General features: G+C 43.4%; 1 protein-coding gene across 2 annotated transcripts in view; it reads left to right on the forward strand.

Moving 5' to 3' along the window:
- The first annotated feature begins 6,052 nt into the window (after positions 1-6,052).
- plcb3 (phospholipase C, beta 3 (phosphatidylinositol-specific)) overlaps positions 6,053-18,651 on the forward strand; it is a 59,778-nt gene continuing 47,179 nt past the window's right edge. For both annotated transcript variants that reach the window (XM_085267208.1, XM_085267209.1), the window contains exon 1: positions 6,053-6,766. In XM_085267208.1, the coding sequence (XP_085123334.1) occupies positions 6,668-6,766 (99 nt within the window). In that variant the 5' untranslated portion in view covers positions 6,053-6,667. The remainder of the gene's footprint in view (positions 6,767-18,651) is intronic.

An 18,651-nucleotide genomic window follows, 5' to 3' on the forward strand; every position in this document is an offset into this window, starting at 1 on the left:
AGCTGAAACTATACTTATTTAGTCAGAAATTCACCCAGAAAGGCAGTGCCATCTGCTTTGTTTCTTTGTTTCTTTGTTTACTGCTGTTTTGACGAGCCATCAGGCAGCCTTCACACCTCCAACGGCCCCAACAATAGAGACACTTTGGACACTCATTCCCCCACCTCTCCCCCCTCCATAGAGCCATCACCACCATCAAACACTTCACCTACAACACCCCCCTCCTCACCCCACACAAAGGAGGATTTCACACTACCTCCTCCCACCACAACTCTTCATATTCATGAAGCAGATGTGAGGAAGCAGTTTAAGAATCTGAATGCTTGAAAAGCTCCCGGCCCAGACGATGTGTCTCCTGCCACCCTCAGACACTGTGCAAACGAGCTGGCCCCAGTGTTTTCTGGCATTTTCAACTCCTCACTGCAGGCATGTCATGTGCCTGCCTGCTTCAAGTCCTCTACCATAATCCCTGTCCCCAAGAAACCTAGGATCACTGGACTAAATGACTACAGACCTGTGGCTCTGACATCTGTGGTCATCAAGTCATTTGAGCGCCTGGTTCTCTCCTATCTCAAGACCCTCACGGCCCCCCTCCTGGACCCCCTGCAGTTTGCATACAGAGCCAACAGGTCTGTAGATGACGCCATCAACATGGCCCTACACTTCATCCTGCAGCATCTGGACTCCCCAGGAACCTACGCCAGGATCCTGTTTGTGGATTTCAGCTCTGCCTTCAACACCATCCTTCCAGACCATCTCCGAGGCAAGCTTTCCCAGATGAATGTGCCTGATCCCATCTGCCGGTGGATCACTGACTTCCTGATGGACAGGAAGCAGCATGTGAGGCTGGGAAAGAATGTCTCGGACTCCCGGACCATCAGCACCGGCTCACCTCAGGGCTGTGTTCTTTCTCCTCTGCTCTTCTCCCTGCAAGGCAAGGCAAGGCAAGGCAAGTTTATTTGTATAGCACAATTCAACAACAAGGTGATACACCAACTGCTGCACCTCCACCCACCAGTCTGTCAAGCTAATCAAGTTTGCAGATGACACCACCGTTATTGGACTCATCTCGGACGGGGATGAGTCTGCCTACAGGAGGGAGGTTGAACGTTTGGGGTCCTGGTGCAGCCACAACAACCTGGTGCTGAATGCCCAGAAGACAGTGGAGATTATTGTGGAAGCACACAGCCCCACTCCCCACCATCATCCTGACTGACACCCCCATCACCTCTGTGGACTCATTCCGCTTCCTGGGTACCACCATCACCCAGGACCTGAAGTGGGAGCCCACCATCACCTCCGTCATCAAGAAAGCCCAGCAGAGGATGTACTTCCTGAGGCAGCTGAAGAAATTCAACCTGCCAACACGGACGATGATGCAATTCTACACTGCAATCATCGAGTCCATCCTCACCTCCTCCATCACCGTGTGGTACGCTGGAGCCACTATCAGGGACAAACAGAGACTGCAGCGTGTTGTGCGCTCTGCTGAGAAGGTGATTGGCTGCAGACTCCCATCTCTGCAGGACCTGTACACCTCCAGGACACTGGGGCGTGCAGCTCGGATCTCAGCTGACCCTTCTCACCCTGGACACAGTCTGTTTGACCTGCTCCCCTCAGGCAGGAGGCTCCAGTCCATTCGCACCAGAACCTCTTGCCATAAGAACAGTTTCTTCCCCTCTGCTGTCGGACACATGAACAATAACCATATGACTGTCCCCGCCACTAACACATGACCCTACGCTGTGTCACTGCATCATTCCATGTTTGGCACTGATCACCACCTGCACTCATGTATATATCATGTATATATCTATCTACTTAGCACTTTTAATTCTTATTCTTATTTTTTTTCTCATGTCTATTTAAGCGTTATTTATGACAGTATGTTTGCACTAAGCACCGCAGCAATTTCCTAATGTTGTAAACCTGCTCAACATTTGGCAATAAAACCCTTTCTGATTCTGATTCTGAAAGAGGACATCCACATGGGGGAGCTGTTGACGTGCTCTTTCCTGTGTGGTCAGCTTTGTGATGCAACACAGAGACAGACACAGGGAGAAACTCTCTGGTTAAGAAGACTTATTTGTTTTAATGCACATGTCCCAGACCAGCTCCTTTGGGTTTACTAACTGCCTGAATAAATAAATATTCGACAAAAAAGGTGCTTTTCTATTTATTTCAATAACTGCCGCAATTTTGTGGAGTAGTCTTGCTCTCTTTTCCCTTTTCTCTCTCCGCCAAAGTAATAAATCAAAGCAGAACCTTGCAACCTCTACTGTATGCTGTGTACACAGTGTTGACTCACCTGTGCAAATACACCTGTGCTTAACACAGGCTACTGTGATTGAGGTGTGCACAGGTAGGTATCAGCCCTGTATCCTCTTAACAAGTGAGGCATAGCTGGATCTAGTACGTCCACATTCCTAATTATTGCACAATCAATCTTGCAATGAACAAAAAGAGACAGTAGTGTTGCTGTGCAGCCACTAGATGGCATCATAAGATCAGATCGCAGCTGTAAATGGGCTTCGCGATCAGTAATCTATAATAAATGAGTGGATTCCCCCATAGGGAGCTCTTGGGGGCATTGGGGAGCTCTCATCTCATTTGGAAAGAGTAGACTCAAATGAATGGAGCTGCACCACAGGTAAATCAAAGTTCTTGTAATGTGAATCTGCATTGTGTCTGAATGCCTCTTGGGGTGTTGGGGGGCGGGACTGTAATCAGCACATCGCCTACACGCCCACATGATAGCTTTTCTCGAGAACACATTGACAATAACCCCGCGGTGTGGTGGAGACAGATGGGTCCGGCCTCCAGTGAACCGTCAGCATCTTCAGGCCAAAATCTCTGCTACACTGTTAACAGTAATCTGATCAAGTTTTCTCTGCTACCGTTGACTGAGTCAGGCCTTTCCCATTAAAGCTAGTCTGTGCACTGTATATGCTTCTGTGCGGAGAGACAGTGAATATGCCTGTGTGTCTTTGCACAATGTGTCTTTGTGAGTTCTTTGCTTTGCGTTGGAGAGAAAGATCTGGCTGTTACTAGACTGAGAGGGGAAAAGATCTGGGTGGTGGTGGTGGGGTCTTCCCGTTCTCCACATCTCTTCTATGCGTCCCTTATTTTGTTCCTGTTGCCTTTTTTTGGTCTCTTTTCTTAACCCTCTTTATCAGGAAGCTATTTTGATCATCTTTCACTTTCTTTATTTTCCTTCTCTCTAAATATTCAACTTTGCTTTCTTTTGTTTAACTGTGGGTAAACCAAACAGTAAGGAAGAATAAAGATTTCGACTTCCTTGTTGCATGAAAACTAAATGCCTGAGCGTGATTAGATCTCGGACTCACTGCAGTTACGTTTCCAGTCAATGCGCACTATTTCTGCGCCTTCCTTTTCACGCTTCTTAGCAAATGATACTTCCTTGTGCTTTGCCTGTCCTCCTTTGCATAATTTCCTTTATTCTTCCTCTAAAGTAGTTGATGGGCAATTTAATTTAATTTCAGTTTTATTTATATAACGCCAAATCACAACGGCAGTTGCCTCAAGATAAAGACCAACAGTGACCCCTATGTGAAAGCAGATGGTGACAGTGGGAAGGAAAAACACCCTTTTAACAGGAAAAGGTTTAAGGTTTAGTCTCACCTTAGACACACGCACACACACTTCATACACAATACACACATTATTTGTGGTTTTTAGGTCATGAGAGATTTTGTTTCAGAGACCTGAGGGCTGAAGCACCCTCCAGGATCTTGATCTTACTCCAGGTACAGTTTGAAAACATGCAATGTAAGCATGTAAGTAAGCGTCTGCATTCACTCTTTTATCATGTTTTGTTACCTAATTCCATTACCTAATTTTTTTTTCTTTGCAGATAAGCCTCAGCAGCCAATGGGAGCGCGACACCTGTTGGAATGAGAGATGAGATAGTGAGGAGGAGAGAGGGAGTTTGTTTAGCAGGGAGAAGATAGGGCAGCCAGAGGAAGAGAACTGGGTGAAACAGAGAGTGGGAGGTGGAGAGAGGCCTATTGACAGCACAGGTGCCCACGCTTCAAATGCAGGACTCAACCCAACATTGTTTGCGTGAACCCACAGAAGATGTGCCACGGCCCCGTGCTCATGCATGCGTGCTGCACTGCAGAAAGAATGCACATGCATCAATCCTCCCTGTGTTTGTGTGGTGTCATGCAAGATGCTGTACAGAAAGTGTGCCTCATTCAGGGTCATGATTTTTGATTTCAAGGAAACGCACACACAAGACTCAATTGCTGTCAGTCAGCAAGCTGCAGCATATCTCACATTCTTGCCCAGCGTAGTTAGAGGAGTTGAAAATGTCAATAGTTGCCAAAAAAAAGAAACAATTTTAAAAAACATCAGTTGCTCTGGAGCACTTTTTTATGAGGAGCCAAACGTTGCTTGGCAGCAGGATTTGGACAGGCCCGTGCTCTAACTGTGCCACCTCCGTTGCTCTCATGCTTCTTTAAACATGATACGCTGCCACTGATCTGGAGGAGGGGAGGGGGGAAAAGATCTTCAGTTACCTCACCTGCCAGTCCTCGGATTTATTTCCTGTTTCTGGAACGCAGATTTGTTATCTTGAGCCCGTCCTTAATGGCGCATTCCAACTTCCTGAGTTACAGGACCACTCATTGCTCCAAAATCACCTCTTAAGCTGATTACTATGCATTTCCAATAACAGTGATACTGTCTTTTAATAACACTGCTGACTGTGCAGGCAATCTATCAGTGTCAACAAAGAAGCAGACTTAAAGCACTCGAAGGCGAGAGTAATTCAGAATGAAAAGAACTTGGTGATTGCTTTTGCACCCTGCAGTGAACTACAGGAAATGTTTCTAATATTTTCATGGGGGACCTACGTGCGCCTGTGATATTTAATGAAAAACGGCCTTACACAATATTTTATTCCTCTTACGTCAGTACCCAGCTTTCCTTGCCCCGTGCCTCAGAGCAATAGTTTGTGTCACTCTTCTGTCTTTGCTCAAAAGAGAAAATGTTTGTGTCCTCTCTGTACGCACGGAGAAAACAAGAGGGATTTCTTTTCCCTTTATGTTGTTTTATTTGGAGGATTTTTAAAGATTAGCAGAATGGCGTGACGTATGGTGAAGATTCTGGGCTGCTGGTTGGCTAGCGTGTTTCTGTGTGGGAAGTTTCCGAATCACTCCGGTCTCACACTCTGAAGGCATGCATGCTATTTTAATTGGTGATTCTAAATTGGCCATAGGTGTGGTCTTCCGCTCGGCATTAAACACTAACAACACAGTGTCAAATCAAGTCAACTTTAATTGTATAGCACATTTAAAAGACATAGGGTGTCAGCCAAAGTGCTAAACAGACGTTCCTACAGTAATACAGAGAAACTCCCAAATGACCCCCTATGAACAAGTACTTGGCAACAGTGGGAAGGAAAAACTTCCTTTTAACAAGGAGAAACCTCTGGCAAAACTAGACTCAGGGAGGGGCGGCCATCTGCCTGTGGTTGGTTTGGGGGTTCTGATTGGTTTACCCTAGCCTAGCAAAAAGAAACTTGGAACATTAGCTGGGCGGAGCTTCTTTGCTCAAAGCAAGAAGAGCCTGAGATGACCTTACCGTGACCTTGGCCATGTTTTATATGAACTTAGAGGTAAATGTAGGGAAAAGCATAACGTTAACGGAAGACAGTTTGAATTTGCACGATGGGAAGTTTGTAGATTTACTTCAAATAAGGGACCAAACTGTCTAAAAAAGGGTCATTATTTTTTAAATATGACACTTCCAGGTCTCCCAGTGTAATGGAAGCAGAGTTAGGATTGAATGGAGTTGGGGAGATTTGGAGATGCTGAATCATGGAACAGGAACAATCGTGCATATATGTGATATGCTGGACCGTGTTCTCTGAGCTTTTGTTGCATGCATGCTGTACAGAGGAGACAGAGAAGCAGGCAGAGGAACTGAATTAAAACACACCCATTTTACTACACCCCCCCTCCCTCCACCCCATTCTCATTCACTCAGCGCTATCTGACGCCGTCCCTCTCTCCTCTCAAAAATCCTCTCTTTTTTTTCCTACAGAAAACATGCAGGGAGGAGAGGAGGAGGAGAGAAGAAGAAAAAAAACGCGTCGGAGGCGACAAGGGAGAGAGAGAGGAAGCAGAGAAAGTTGGTAGTGGAACGAGAGGGAGAGGAGAGAGGGGTCGACCAGATGGAAGGAAGGAAGGAAGGAAAGGATCTCTCCAAGGGCTCAAGTGCGTGATTAAAGGATTCTGCACAAATAAACAAATATATGAATCAAAGCTTATAATTTTTAAAAAGTGGAATTATAGGCGCGTCACCGCTTTGCGTGGACGCGGACAAGACACGGCGGCGGCGGTGCGCACTGAAACAACCCGAGTCCTGTCTTTAGTCTGGATTTTACTCATGTTCTTCAAACTCTCGGGGAGGCTCGCTAACTTTTAAGGACAGTGCCTGACTTTTAAGAACCTCCCTCCCTGCCTTCCTCGCTCGGTGTTTCAATTAACCCTCTCCCCGGAAAAAGAAGAAGAAGAAGAACAGTAAAAGAAGCTCTGGGGCTGGAAGTGCAGGAAGGAAGAGCCTTCTGTTCCTTCCGAGGAGTTCCAAGTCGCCGTAGCCGGGGTTTAGGCGTTGGCACCCGGGCTGGGAGTCCCTTGTCATGGCCGGGGCCAAGCCGGGAGTCCACGCGCTGCAGCTGAAACCCGTGGCCGTCCACGAAGAGCTGAAGAAGGGCGGCAAATTCGTCAAGTGGGACGAGGTGAGAATGAAATGTCTGAAGGTTTCCTTCAGAGCAAACGCATAATAGTGTGCCATTTATGTTTGCGTGTCGCAAAAGACCTTGAAGCGACACGAGCGCGATCGGCCGTCCTGATGCGGCACGCTTTGACTAAAAAGACACGACAAGGGACAACATGACAGTTTTGACAGTAGGCCCACTGTCGCGCGTGCCTGTGCGTGCGCGCGTGCGTGTGTGGCTGAGATGTAGACACAGATGTAATAATGTATTTACAGGTGTATGTGCACAGTCTGTGCTCAACACAGCAGCGCACTTTATTTGCAAATGTGTGCGTTAATCAGATACTCCAGCCAAAAAAAAGTTCCCCATGTAGTCTGTGCTTGAATGTGAGTGTTGTGCTGAATTCTTGTCAAGCCGGTTTCCCCCTGGGCTTTTCTCTCTCTCTCACTCACTCACTCACTCACACACACACACACACACACACACACACACACACACACACACACACACACACTCCCCTCCCTCTTCTTCCTTCCCACCTCTGCACCACCTTCCCTCCGTTTCCCAGGGGATTAAGGAAGAAGGCACCTGTCTCTGCAGGACTTGCATCTATTTGGAATCAATGTTGTTTTTGTTTCTTTCTTTCTGTGATTAATTCTCCCCTCTGGTTTCTGCTTGTTTCTGAAGTGTGTACGGGGAAACCTAAACACACACCAGCCTGTGTCACTGACCTGTGTGTGTGTGTGTGGGGTGGGGGGGTGTCCATGTGTCTGGGCGTCCATCAATGATTAACGGAGTGGCTGACTGAAGGGCTCAGTCTGCAGGCCCTGTGTGTTGGATTTATATTACAGCTGCTCGCACTGTGTACACCACAGTGTGTTTATCCATGTGCGGTGCAGGTCATCAACAATCTCGCTGCCGGGCAGGTGTGTAGCTCCAATAAAGCCGTTATCATAGCAGCACTTTGCAGACATGGTGCAGTTGTGTTGACACACAAGACGCAGAGAAACTTTCAGCCAAGTGCAATTTAACAGGGCGAAAAAAAAGAAAAAGAACCACAAGAGTGTTTGAAAGTAAGACAACTTATAAGCAACACAGCCCGACATGTCATCACAATAAAATGGTGTGTGTATGTTTCAGGCCTTCATGGAAAGTGTCTCGTCACGCAACACATTGAACTCCCTTTGATTTCCTTCCCTTCTCTCACACACTAGCTTTCTGTTTCTCTGTCTCTCAAAGGGAATTCCCAGGAAATGGTTATACCGCTTATTAAGTGTGTGAACACTTAAAAATATGTGCGTGCCCTTGTCTGTCTCTCGCTCCTCTCTGTTTTCCGTTTTTTTTCCCTTCGCTGTCAACAAGTGAGTTACGGCGACGCAAGAGGGCCTGTTGCTACTAAAACGTGCAGAGGAGCGCTCTGCACGTTTGCTCTGAGGATTAAAATCGGCATCGCGAAGTGAGACTGTGGTTGAGAGTTTGGAGATTAAAGCCTCCGGCTAGTCGGTGTCCAGAAAGGTTCTTAGACATGAAACAGACTGAATTAATATTTAAAGAAAGCGAGAGACTCGGTGCTTTTATTCAGGAACACGGGTCGGCTTCTTTCACACAGTCAGACTGTGAGTGAAAAAGATGCTTCTAATTAGCCAGCAGAGAGTCAACGAGCATCTCAGTTTCCTCCCTTTCCACACAGCACGATAAATGCTGCGTTAAAGCAAGTAAAAGTTTGGTATTTTTTGTGCATATTTTCAGCTCCGCATTCTTTCAGCAATAACTTCAAGGCTGACAAACTGCTGTTGAACTTACTCCCTTTGATTTCCGTTCGTTCTCTAACAAAACACGAAGAGTTAGTGTGTGTTTTGCGCTGCTGCACCTTCCTCTCGTTTTAATATAGGGCTAAAGCAAACAGCCGTTTTATAGCAAGTTATTTCACCAAAATCAACATATAAACATTATCTGGTGTCAGCTTTACGATGGCAGGATTTGAAGCTGCCTGTTATTGTACATTGGGCATCGTTGCCGTACGAGTGGGACAAAATGGGCATCTTGAGTGGACAGATAACACACACGCCGGTTCGCTAATGTTTTAGAGAATAAACAGCTGGAAAAACGAAGGTTACCAGTTTTAAAGCAGTTAGTCAGCATTCATTTTCTTTCAGTTGTCTCCAAATTGATGCCTTTATTTGTCCCAGACACAAGATAAGATGAGTTTTATTTATCCATTGCAAGAAACTCTTCAAGAAGAAGCACATTTTGCATATTTGGACTAGTAAATGACAAAATGGTTAGTGGAGTGGTATTTTCATTTGAATAAAAGCAGATGCTTTGGCAGTTTAGTGATCTGGAGCATTTAGGTGTGCGTTAAGGGTAACACAGTCTCCACAGGAAACTACATCCCAGCAAATTCACCCCAAGGTCAGACTGTGCAGTGCAATGCAGAAACTCTGTTACATCTCAGAGTCTACAGGCCTCAGTTAGCATTACAAATGTTCAAAGCTCACTACAGTACAATTAGAAAAAGACTGAAGAAGTGTGTTTTGTTTGGAAGGGTTGCCAGGAGAAAGCTTATTCTCTCTAAAAAGAACATGGCAGCCCAGCTGAGGTCTGCAGAATCCTGCACTGACCGACCGCTCAAAGCCCATTCCCACTGCGCTGTACTCTATGCCTTTAAGTACTTCCTAACACACACTCTGAAGGATTCAATGGGGCAATTTGAGGTTCATTAACTTGCCCCGGGACACTTCAACATGCAGACGCCGGAGGAGCCGGGAAATGAACCACCGACCTTCCGATTAGTAAGGTCTTCGGGGCGCAGTTGCCCCAAAGTTTTCCTGTGGTTACACTTTTTAAAAAATGAAGAAATGCACCGCTTATGAGTCGACACTGATATTTCAATTAATGTTTGAAATATCAGTATTTTTGTTGAATTATTTTCCCTTCTTTTTTTCTTTTGTTATGTTTTGTTTTCGCACAAAGAGCCGCCCTCATCTTTACTGGGAAATAACAAAAAGGCTTTAAAGTCTTTTGTCACAGCGTCTTTGAACATTTAATCAGGCAAAAATGACCCACCCAACACACAGTCATCCTGATTGTACTAATATAAAAATCATTTTCAGTCAGATAATTAATATATTTCAAAGTTTAGGAATGGAAACAAGAAAATGTAGGCGTGCGGCTTTGATTTGATTGTGTTTGATTTAAAAGTTGTTTTTTTTTTTGCTTTTCCGACACAGAAACAGAACGATGCAGCTTTCCAGATTTAAAGCCTCAGAGGTGTGTTTAAACTGGACGTCATCTGCTTTAAATTGAGCGTGAATCCAAAATAATAGCGAGCCAGTAGTTTTGTAACTATTGGTGGTTGCTTGTCATTTATTAACTGCGATATTTAAGAATATTGAATGTGATTTTTCTCTTCTCAGAGTGATGTTCGCCAAAGTTTTAAGCCAGCTGTGTCACAGACTTGGTGTATTCCTTTAAGTACTTAGCAAACTGAGATAAGCATTAGGAAACACACACATATACAGAAAGTGCCTGAGGGCGGTACAGTTTGTTTATATGAAAAACCCTCATTCGACCCCCCTCTTTTCCTCTCTTCCTCATTACTTTGTCCCTCCCCAACATGTCTCTGATTTTTATCCTGTTCTTCCCTCACCATCCCTTCAAGCTTCAGCCTCGCTCTCTTTCTTTCCTCCGTTAATTCATCTCTCTTGTATTTCACACACGTCACCCATTCAGCTGCTGTATTCTCTTCCACTTTTATTGTTTTTAGATTTCTTTAGCTCTGTTTCTGAATGGCCTTTAGGAAGTCTGCTGTAGGCACATCAAATGACACACACACACACAAATACTGACTCATGCTCGGGGGAGGAAGGAATGTGTTCCAAACTGACCCTCTTTCGTCTGCGATCGGGCTCGTCCGCACACACACAAGCGCACGTGCTCTGTGTGCACGCGTGGTTGTTTTGTCATGGGTGTGCGTTTTGTGTTGAATGACTTCCTGTTTGAGCTTGTTGTAAAGGCTCCAGAGCCAAACCATTTTCCTTCACTCTCCCTTGGTCCGTCTGTTGACTGTACCATTGCAGCTGCTCTGCCCTCTGCAGCCTGGCCACAATTCAATTTAGACAAATTCCAACTGGAATTTGGTTAAAATTCCTCCTAAACAGCCAATTAAACAAACAGAGACAGACAGTTTGTCCACAGAGTTGCTTGGATCGCTGTCAGTGTGCTGATATGAATCTTAAAAGTCAATTAAAAAAAGAAAAAAAAGAAATAACTTTAACAGCATTAACATTTGCCTCTTATGCAGAGTGTTTGCACGTTTCATTCAATCGATTTTTCTTTTTTTTCTGTCTTGTTTTTAGAGCACACGCTTCCATGTTCGCTTTGGTCATTACCAAAATGAATAGGCCAAGTAGACTTTTTCCGAAATTTGTGGACTTGTTTATATTCACGTTGCATAATTACAAGCAGACTTGGGCTTGTAAACAAAGTCCCATGGAATCACAAGTTGCTCATTAATTGTACAGAGGTTTGGGAACCTGGCATCATTTTGGGATTACAGGTTTTGGCTCCATTTCAAAACCCTGTAAATTGAGTGAAGCACGCTGGACCATAAAATGCTTGCTTTTTGGGCTCATTTCCCACAATCTGGTTGGGATTATTTTGTCAGACTTGAAATACTGCACAGCAGTTCACTTATAGGGGCGCAGAACTATAATCTTGGTGACAGCTGAAGAAACTTAAAGCTGCTGTTGTCCTCTGTGTTTATCAGGACCGTGCTGGCAAACCAAACTGACAGCCAGCACTTGTTCACAATTCAGAAATTCCATCTAGGCGTTTCTTTCTGCGGTTGCCATTACTCTAATCTAGTTTGAAGTACACTTCTGTGTGCTTTGGATAAAGTCATGAAAGTTAAACATCATATCAAAAGCCAAATATGATATTTGGATGATTGTGAGTCTGTTTAATTTTAATGACTCCGTGGTCTGCTCAGTTATAATACCCCATTCCCGTTCAGGTTGTTAAAGCAATAGTTTGAATTCTGGAAATATTCTTATTTGCTTACTTGCCAAGAGCTCAATACCTCCATCATATCTGCAGGCTGTTTAGTGCTTAGTTTAGAAAATCAACTGAAAATGGCGTTGGTCTGATTATAATAACCTCTCAGAGTAGCTTTGCATGATTCGTTGTTTAAAATAATGCTTATCTGTGTTAATTCCGACTATAATTATATTTTTTTTAAGTCATAGTCTTTTGACTGTAATGTTATTGTGTTTCAGTCATAATTTAACTGTTTAAATTTTACATTTTTACTCAACTAAATATCATAAAATTATAGTAGACTTGATCTAAAGTCGATTCATCTGACTAAAATATAAAGTGTAAAGGTTTACTGGTGAGAGATTGGATCTCGTCTCTCTGGAATGTTTTCATCTCATTTTTATTTGTTGACGAAATAAAAGTTTTTCTACTCGTGCAAAACTATGAAACCTTGGTGCAGCCCCCTCGTCCTTTGTCTGAAACAAGCCATTGTAGCTTCCTCCCCCTATAAGTGCTTAATATAAGCACCCACCATGGCAACAGTATGTGCTAGTCAAAAGAAAACTGTAGTTTGTGTTTTAAATAGATTTTATAGACCAACACTATAAGTTTAATGTGAGGCATGGGCTCTTATGCATGTGACGATAGCACGTGGACTGCAAAACTGTCTGGATCTGTTGTTGAAGCATTGCTCTCCATTCCTGGATAAGTGCAGCCTAAAACTTGGTTATGACCCAGCATGTTCTGGCGTGTTCAACAGAAAACCTACTGAGACTAAATGCTGGCCAAGCAATCATCTGGATAAACTCCTGATCGTTGGCCATTGTGCTGGTGAAACGGGCATAGTGTTCGGTGTACATGCTGGAGCACCTCATCACATTGCCTCTGTCCAGTCAGATATTCACAGAAGCCTATCAGACCAGACATGATGCGCTCATGGATGTCCAAGACAACATCAACAGCTCAAACATGCGCGGCAGCATCCAGGATGACGCACGGTGGCACTCATGCCAATGTTGCACTCGCACTGTTTTTTGTGCTCTGACACCACTGGCTTGAGAGTGCAGTCGAGTGCATTTTTATTTGATAATCAAATCATGAATCTTACCACTGACTAAGACCAATCAACCGACCAATCAATCAACTGGATTTTCCAAGAGATTAAAATTATGTACAAAGAAATGGATTAAAAAAAGACATAGTCATTAGTCTTTTTTTAATTAGACATTAGTCTATACATGACAAAATAAAAAAAATAATATAACAGAACCACTTTAAAGTTTTTGGCCTCCATTAGCTCTATAGAGCTGTTTTTATATAGCTGCAATCATCCATGCACTGTGGCCCTCCTGAGGTTTTTTTTTAGAGATTGCCCAACAGAAATTGCATGTCTAAATAAACACTTTTGATGCATTCTGAAGGACTGATCTTCAAGCTGCCAGCTACCTATAGTCTGGATGATGTCCAGTTGCACATGTGAGGATAGAGCAGCTAATCATCCAGAGATTTCACAGCAACCAAGACAGTATCATGTGTCCTGCCCCCCGGCATGCCCTACCCTACATATCATTTTCAGGAGTGAGAATGTCTTCTGTTGTGCTCTACATGTGAAAAATGGGCAGCTATGAACACCATCCAAACCCGAGTCTCACCCCTCCCCTGGAGTTCATGCCTGAAAACTAATTCAGGCATGATTGATTCATATTTTGGTTATTACATCAAACTATTTCGCTGTAGTGCAGGTGGTGGTAGCATGCCAAGACATGTTACAGGAAGTCAGCAAAGGCAGAGAGGAGGAAGGAAGGTGAGCTCGGTGTAATCACACTCCTGTAGTGGTTTAGCGAGTTCCTTTGAGGTCAGACACCAAAATGGGAGGCAGGAGGAATTTGTTGCATCTATATAACTAACAGAGGCTGGGTGAGATGTTGTGACATGTTGTTATAGATGTTTTTTGAGTTCCTTTTTAAAATTTTGTTCATAATTTTCAAGGGATTAGAGTTCTAACACTTGTGTTGCTAAAGGTCTAAAGAACAGGGTGTGTTTTAGAAGAAAAAAGTCACTGCATCAAAAACATATAAAACAATTACTTACTCAGGTTTTAAGTACTTAAAAACTTTAGAAAAAAAAAAAGGCAGTTGACCGAAAACGTTTCCTTGCGGAACTCCCATGTAAAACACCCATGTAAAACAATATTGTGAGAAATGTCACATGAGTAGTTTTTAAATACTTGGAACCTGTTGTATCAAAACATCAGGAATGAAAGCGTTTTCAAAAATGTCTGAAAAATTGCTCTAACAGTTTGAGTTTTTTTGCGAAGTTCGTATATGCTAATGCCAGTACGGCTGATCGTGCCAAATGGAGACAATATTGGAAGTGACTGAGGGGGGGTATTGCCTCCAAGACGATATTCAGTTGCTTACTGGGGGGATGGGATGTCTATTTGTAGTACTGAGTTGTATTTTCAGCTTAAAAAATGAAGAGAAATGCACATAGTCTGCACTTTGGCTTATTTGAATTTCACCTTATAGCCAATGAAAGTCAACCTTTTTCAACACACAACCATCATTTTCCTAAATAATTGTCCCAATCAGTGTGCATCCATTGCGTTGGATAAGAGAAGTTTTTATAGTTTAGTTTTTAATGTATCCTGAATTGCTCATTACTCATAATCTATTAAGCAAGAAATCTATTAGCATGTTAAATGAAAGTAAAACTGTTATCAGCTGAACCTTCTTGTAAAGGTTTGCATTTCAGCCTGACCGTATCCAGTCGCACGCTGCAGCTCTGATAGGAAATATCTGCCACAGCATTCTAGGGTGATCTTTGCTTTCTGAAAACAAGATCAGATATTGTCGAGCCACGCTTCCTTTCCGTTTTCAAATAGACCCTTTGCTGTTCATGTCTCAACGCTGAATTCTAACGATGCTGGAGATGCAAACCAGGGTTTCACAATGACATGTTTGTGAAAGGCCGTGTTTAAAATGAACACATTTCAGACCAGAAAAACCGATCTCTCTCACGAGCAGAGTCGTCCTGTCCTTTTATAGGAGAGCACAATGAGCTTCACTATTGTGCCAATTGCTCCTGTGTGCCAGTATTTTCACAAAGTGGATATCTTGGTTTGGCTCTCGATTGATGCGCGGAAGCGGCGCGCCACAAATTGCCGTTATGAGACAGATGTTTGGGAGATTAGAGTGAAGGCAGGAGCGAAGGAGTAGAAGTGGAGGAACGGATGCGCAGAATCGCGGGAAGGGCCCGACACCGTGTCGACAAACGCTGCTGACATCCTGACAGAGTGGTGAGAAACAAGGGCCGGATGGAGAGGGAGAGAGAAAGGTGGAAGGTCAACCACAGCCACATGTGAAGTGTTGGGACCGCCATCTGAACTCTGCATCTCGTCTCCTTCTCCTCTTTGACTCTGTTACGAATTTTACCTTCATTTTCTGCCGTCTCTTATCTTGTATGTAATCTCTTGCACATTTGTCATTGCCATCTTTCTTCCTCCTCCTATTCATCTATCTTCTTCCTGTCTTTTGCCTAAGCTCTTCCTTAATTTTCAGACGAGTCTCCCCTTTGCCCTCCTCTTGTATTTCCCTCTTTCTGTCTTGTGTCTTGTGAGTTTTGAGTCTGGTCAGATGTCATGCCGTATCCAATCGTCCACCATTAGTTTTTGGTCCTAGATGGCCTTTATCTCATAAAGCACATAAAGTACTAGAACAACTGTAATGTGAAAACTTTGTATCACCACTATGGATCTTTCCTGTAGATGAACTGACCAATCAATGTTAGTCTTCAGGAAAGTTGAGCATCACTATGTGATACCATTTTACTGCGCAGCAAGGTTTCTTGGCTGTTTTCATCGAGGAATAGAAATACACTTGGCCCGCGTAGCGCTGTTAGAAATCACTGTGACAAGCAGACTGTTGAAATTGGATCAGGTTATAGGGATGATTCAAAGAGATGGACATTGGCTGATTGAAGACTGCCGAGGGTGTAACTGTTTATGCTCTGATGCACATTAATCTGAATAGTGTGATGTGCAAATCTGGTGATTGTTCCACATTCAGATTATTCAGCCGCTTTTGTATTTGTGGCACATGTCCGATCAGCTCCCTGAATGTAGACGCCTGTCATCTGTTCAGCGCAGGAGTTGGCTTTCTCGTGTTGCTCTTAATTCTTTGCGCTTGCGTTAAAAGCAAGTTCTCTGCAGAGAAACAGTTCAGCTCGGTAGGTCCGTCGAGTCGAGCGGAGAGCATTTGCAGGAGAAACAAGAATTTTTTTTGTGCCACAGACTGGACTGTAGTCGTTCCTGACGACGACAAACACTTTTGTCTTTACTCTCAAAGGGCACTTTGATCAGACAAGTGCCTTTCAAACAACAATTTTCTCTTTTAGTGAACATTAAACTGCTACAGAGTGCCAGTCCTGTGTGTGTGCCAGTAGGGGGGGAAATCACAAAAACGGATCTTGGCACTTTATTTAGCTGAGTGAAACCTGTGCACACTTGGGTATTGTTCAGTATGCAGAATGTGCCTCTGTCGTCGGAAGGGTTAGTGGTTCATTTGCTGCCTATACAGCCCAATCAGATGAGAGTTAAATGAACCCCGTGGAAATGAAATGGTGCAGCACCTGCAAACAGGAAAAACGGTGCTCGTAAAAGTACTGAGCATGTGCAAGAAGGTAGCACTAACCAAAATATTAAAAAGACTTCAAGAGAAGATCTAGTGTTTAGATCTAGTATGTGTGTATGCCCATCAGACGCCATCTACACCTACACTAAATAAATCTTCACAGACCCGCTTATTTCATTCCTTCCATATTTAATCCTATGGCATACTTTCACATCTCTGGCTTCACTTCTCCCTCCTCGCTCTCCTATGTCTTGAGTCCAAAGGTTACCTACTGTCATCAACTTTTACCATGTTGCCAAAGCAGCTGCTGAAACACACTCGCACTAAGTGCACGCTGGCCCTCTTTCACACACCACTCCCGTAAGCTATTACAAAACACACACACACAGAGTTGCAGTGACCAAAGGTGCAGCCGGAGAAGCCACTTTTATCAGTTTCCAACTAATGGCTTTCTCCTGACTGGCATTACACACACACACAATAATTTGTGGTGAAGGCAGTATAACGTGTATTTGGCTTTCTACATCTGAGCTGTTACACATTGTGATTTTTCAAGAGGTGTTCATTAGCTTGTCCGTGTAAGACATCGGCTCCAGGGGTGGTCCCTCCACTCTGTGTGTGTTTGACATTATATGGTCAGGTAATGACGGTGTTTGTCACTGGGTCAGGGCATATGGAGGCAGTCTGGAGAAGGAGACACGGTCTTTAATCAATTAAGGAGGAAGAGATGTTTTTAAATGTTGCTTAGCGAGTAAAGCGAGGCAGCGATTGACACGGAGACGATGAAAATGCAAAGAGGGAAATAAGACTTCAGAGGGATCCTACATATGGCGGTTAATTAGGGAGTGGGTGAGGTCCAATTATAGACCCACCATCCCCCTCTTACACCAACACATCATAGGGTGTTTACAGTAAACATGGTGTCTGTGTATTCACGCCCGTGTGCTAATGATTTCCTGGTTAGTTTTGTAACCTTTACACTTAATGTCAGGTGGAAAATACCTTTGCCTTTGTGTTGTAAAAATAAAAAAAACACCTTCAGATAAAGAATAGAGGCATAAATGACAAATTGTTGTCACTACCGTTAATCTTTTGGTCTACAAATTCCTAACTGCAGCCTGCAAATAACTGACTTTATCTATCCAACAATCCCAAAACCAAAGACGTTCAGTGTACGCTGATTAAAAAATATCAAGCCAAGCGTCAAATCCGAACATTTTTGAGGCTACGGCCAAAGAATGTTTGGCATGCGAGCTTGATTTAAGTGATAGGGAGGAAAAAAACAACTAAACAAAAGAATTAAGTGAAAGTATTTCAGACTTCATGTGGAGTCAGAGTGGATGAACCGTGAAAGAAACAAGAAACTGTGTGTATTTCAAGTTGTAAAGGCAACTAACAGGTATGTAAAATCCAGCAGACGTTAAAATGCAAATATATTTGACCAATACTGGTGTGTGTGTGTGTGGGTGTGTTTGGGTTCATCCTCCAGCCAGTACTTGTAGTATTGCATGTAGGCTTGATAGTGATGTTGTTATAATTCTGGTTATCTGAATCTAAAGATCATGTGTATGTGCTTGCGTGTCTGCCCCCACTAGATTACACAGATACCGCGCATATATTAGTCAGTAGATAGTCAAGTGTCAACAAGAAAACCCGAGTAAGGTTTAGAGTTAATCTCATATTTAGTCCCATTTCAGTACAATCTGAACCAAGCTTAAACCAAAGATGGTCTCTTTATACATCTCTCACTTATGCATGTAAATTAGCAGCACCTGTACTTTTCTTTGTGTGAACAAAGAAATCCGCTTTCCATCATCCTGTTGCACTGGTGTCTCCAGCATGGTTTAAAATATTCCCTACCCTCTCTGGATCTCGGTGCAAAAGGGGTGGGTCTGCCTAATCAGAAAATCCTGTCAGAATTGCATACAGCATCAAGTTTTCCTAGAAACGATTGTGCATTAATTTTCAGGCTGCTGCTTATTTTTCAGCTGCAGGTCTTTCATTCAATTCCAGAAAAATTTCTCAAGTTGTTCCTGAAGGTTGCACAGAAGGTACTAACATATGACATTTATAATATAATGCATAGAATAGTTTGCAGATAGCAGGCAGTGAACTAAACCACATAAGCCCCTACATGGCTTAAAAATATCTTTATTACTGCTACTTTACTATTATTATATTACTACTTTATTACTGTTTTTAACAATTAGAGGAATAATAACATTGCAGCTTTTACTG

Source organism: Mchenga conophoros, linkage group LG3, assembly GCF_057382185.1.
Source record: "Mchenga conophoros isolate Kocher_MC1m ecotype Shallow Benthic linkage group LG3, M_conophoros_male_GT1.1, whole genome shotgun sequence".
Classification (NCBI taxonomy): domain Eukaryota; kingdom Metazoa; phylum Chordata; class Actinopteri; order Cichliformes; family Cichlidae; genus Mchenga; species Mchenga conophoros.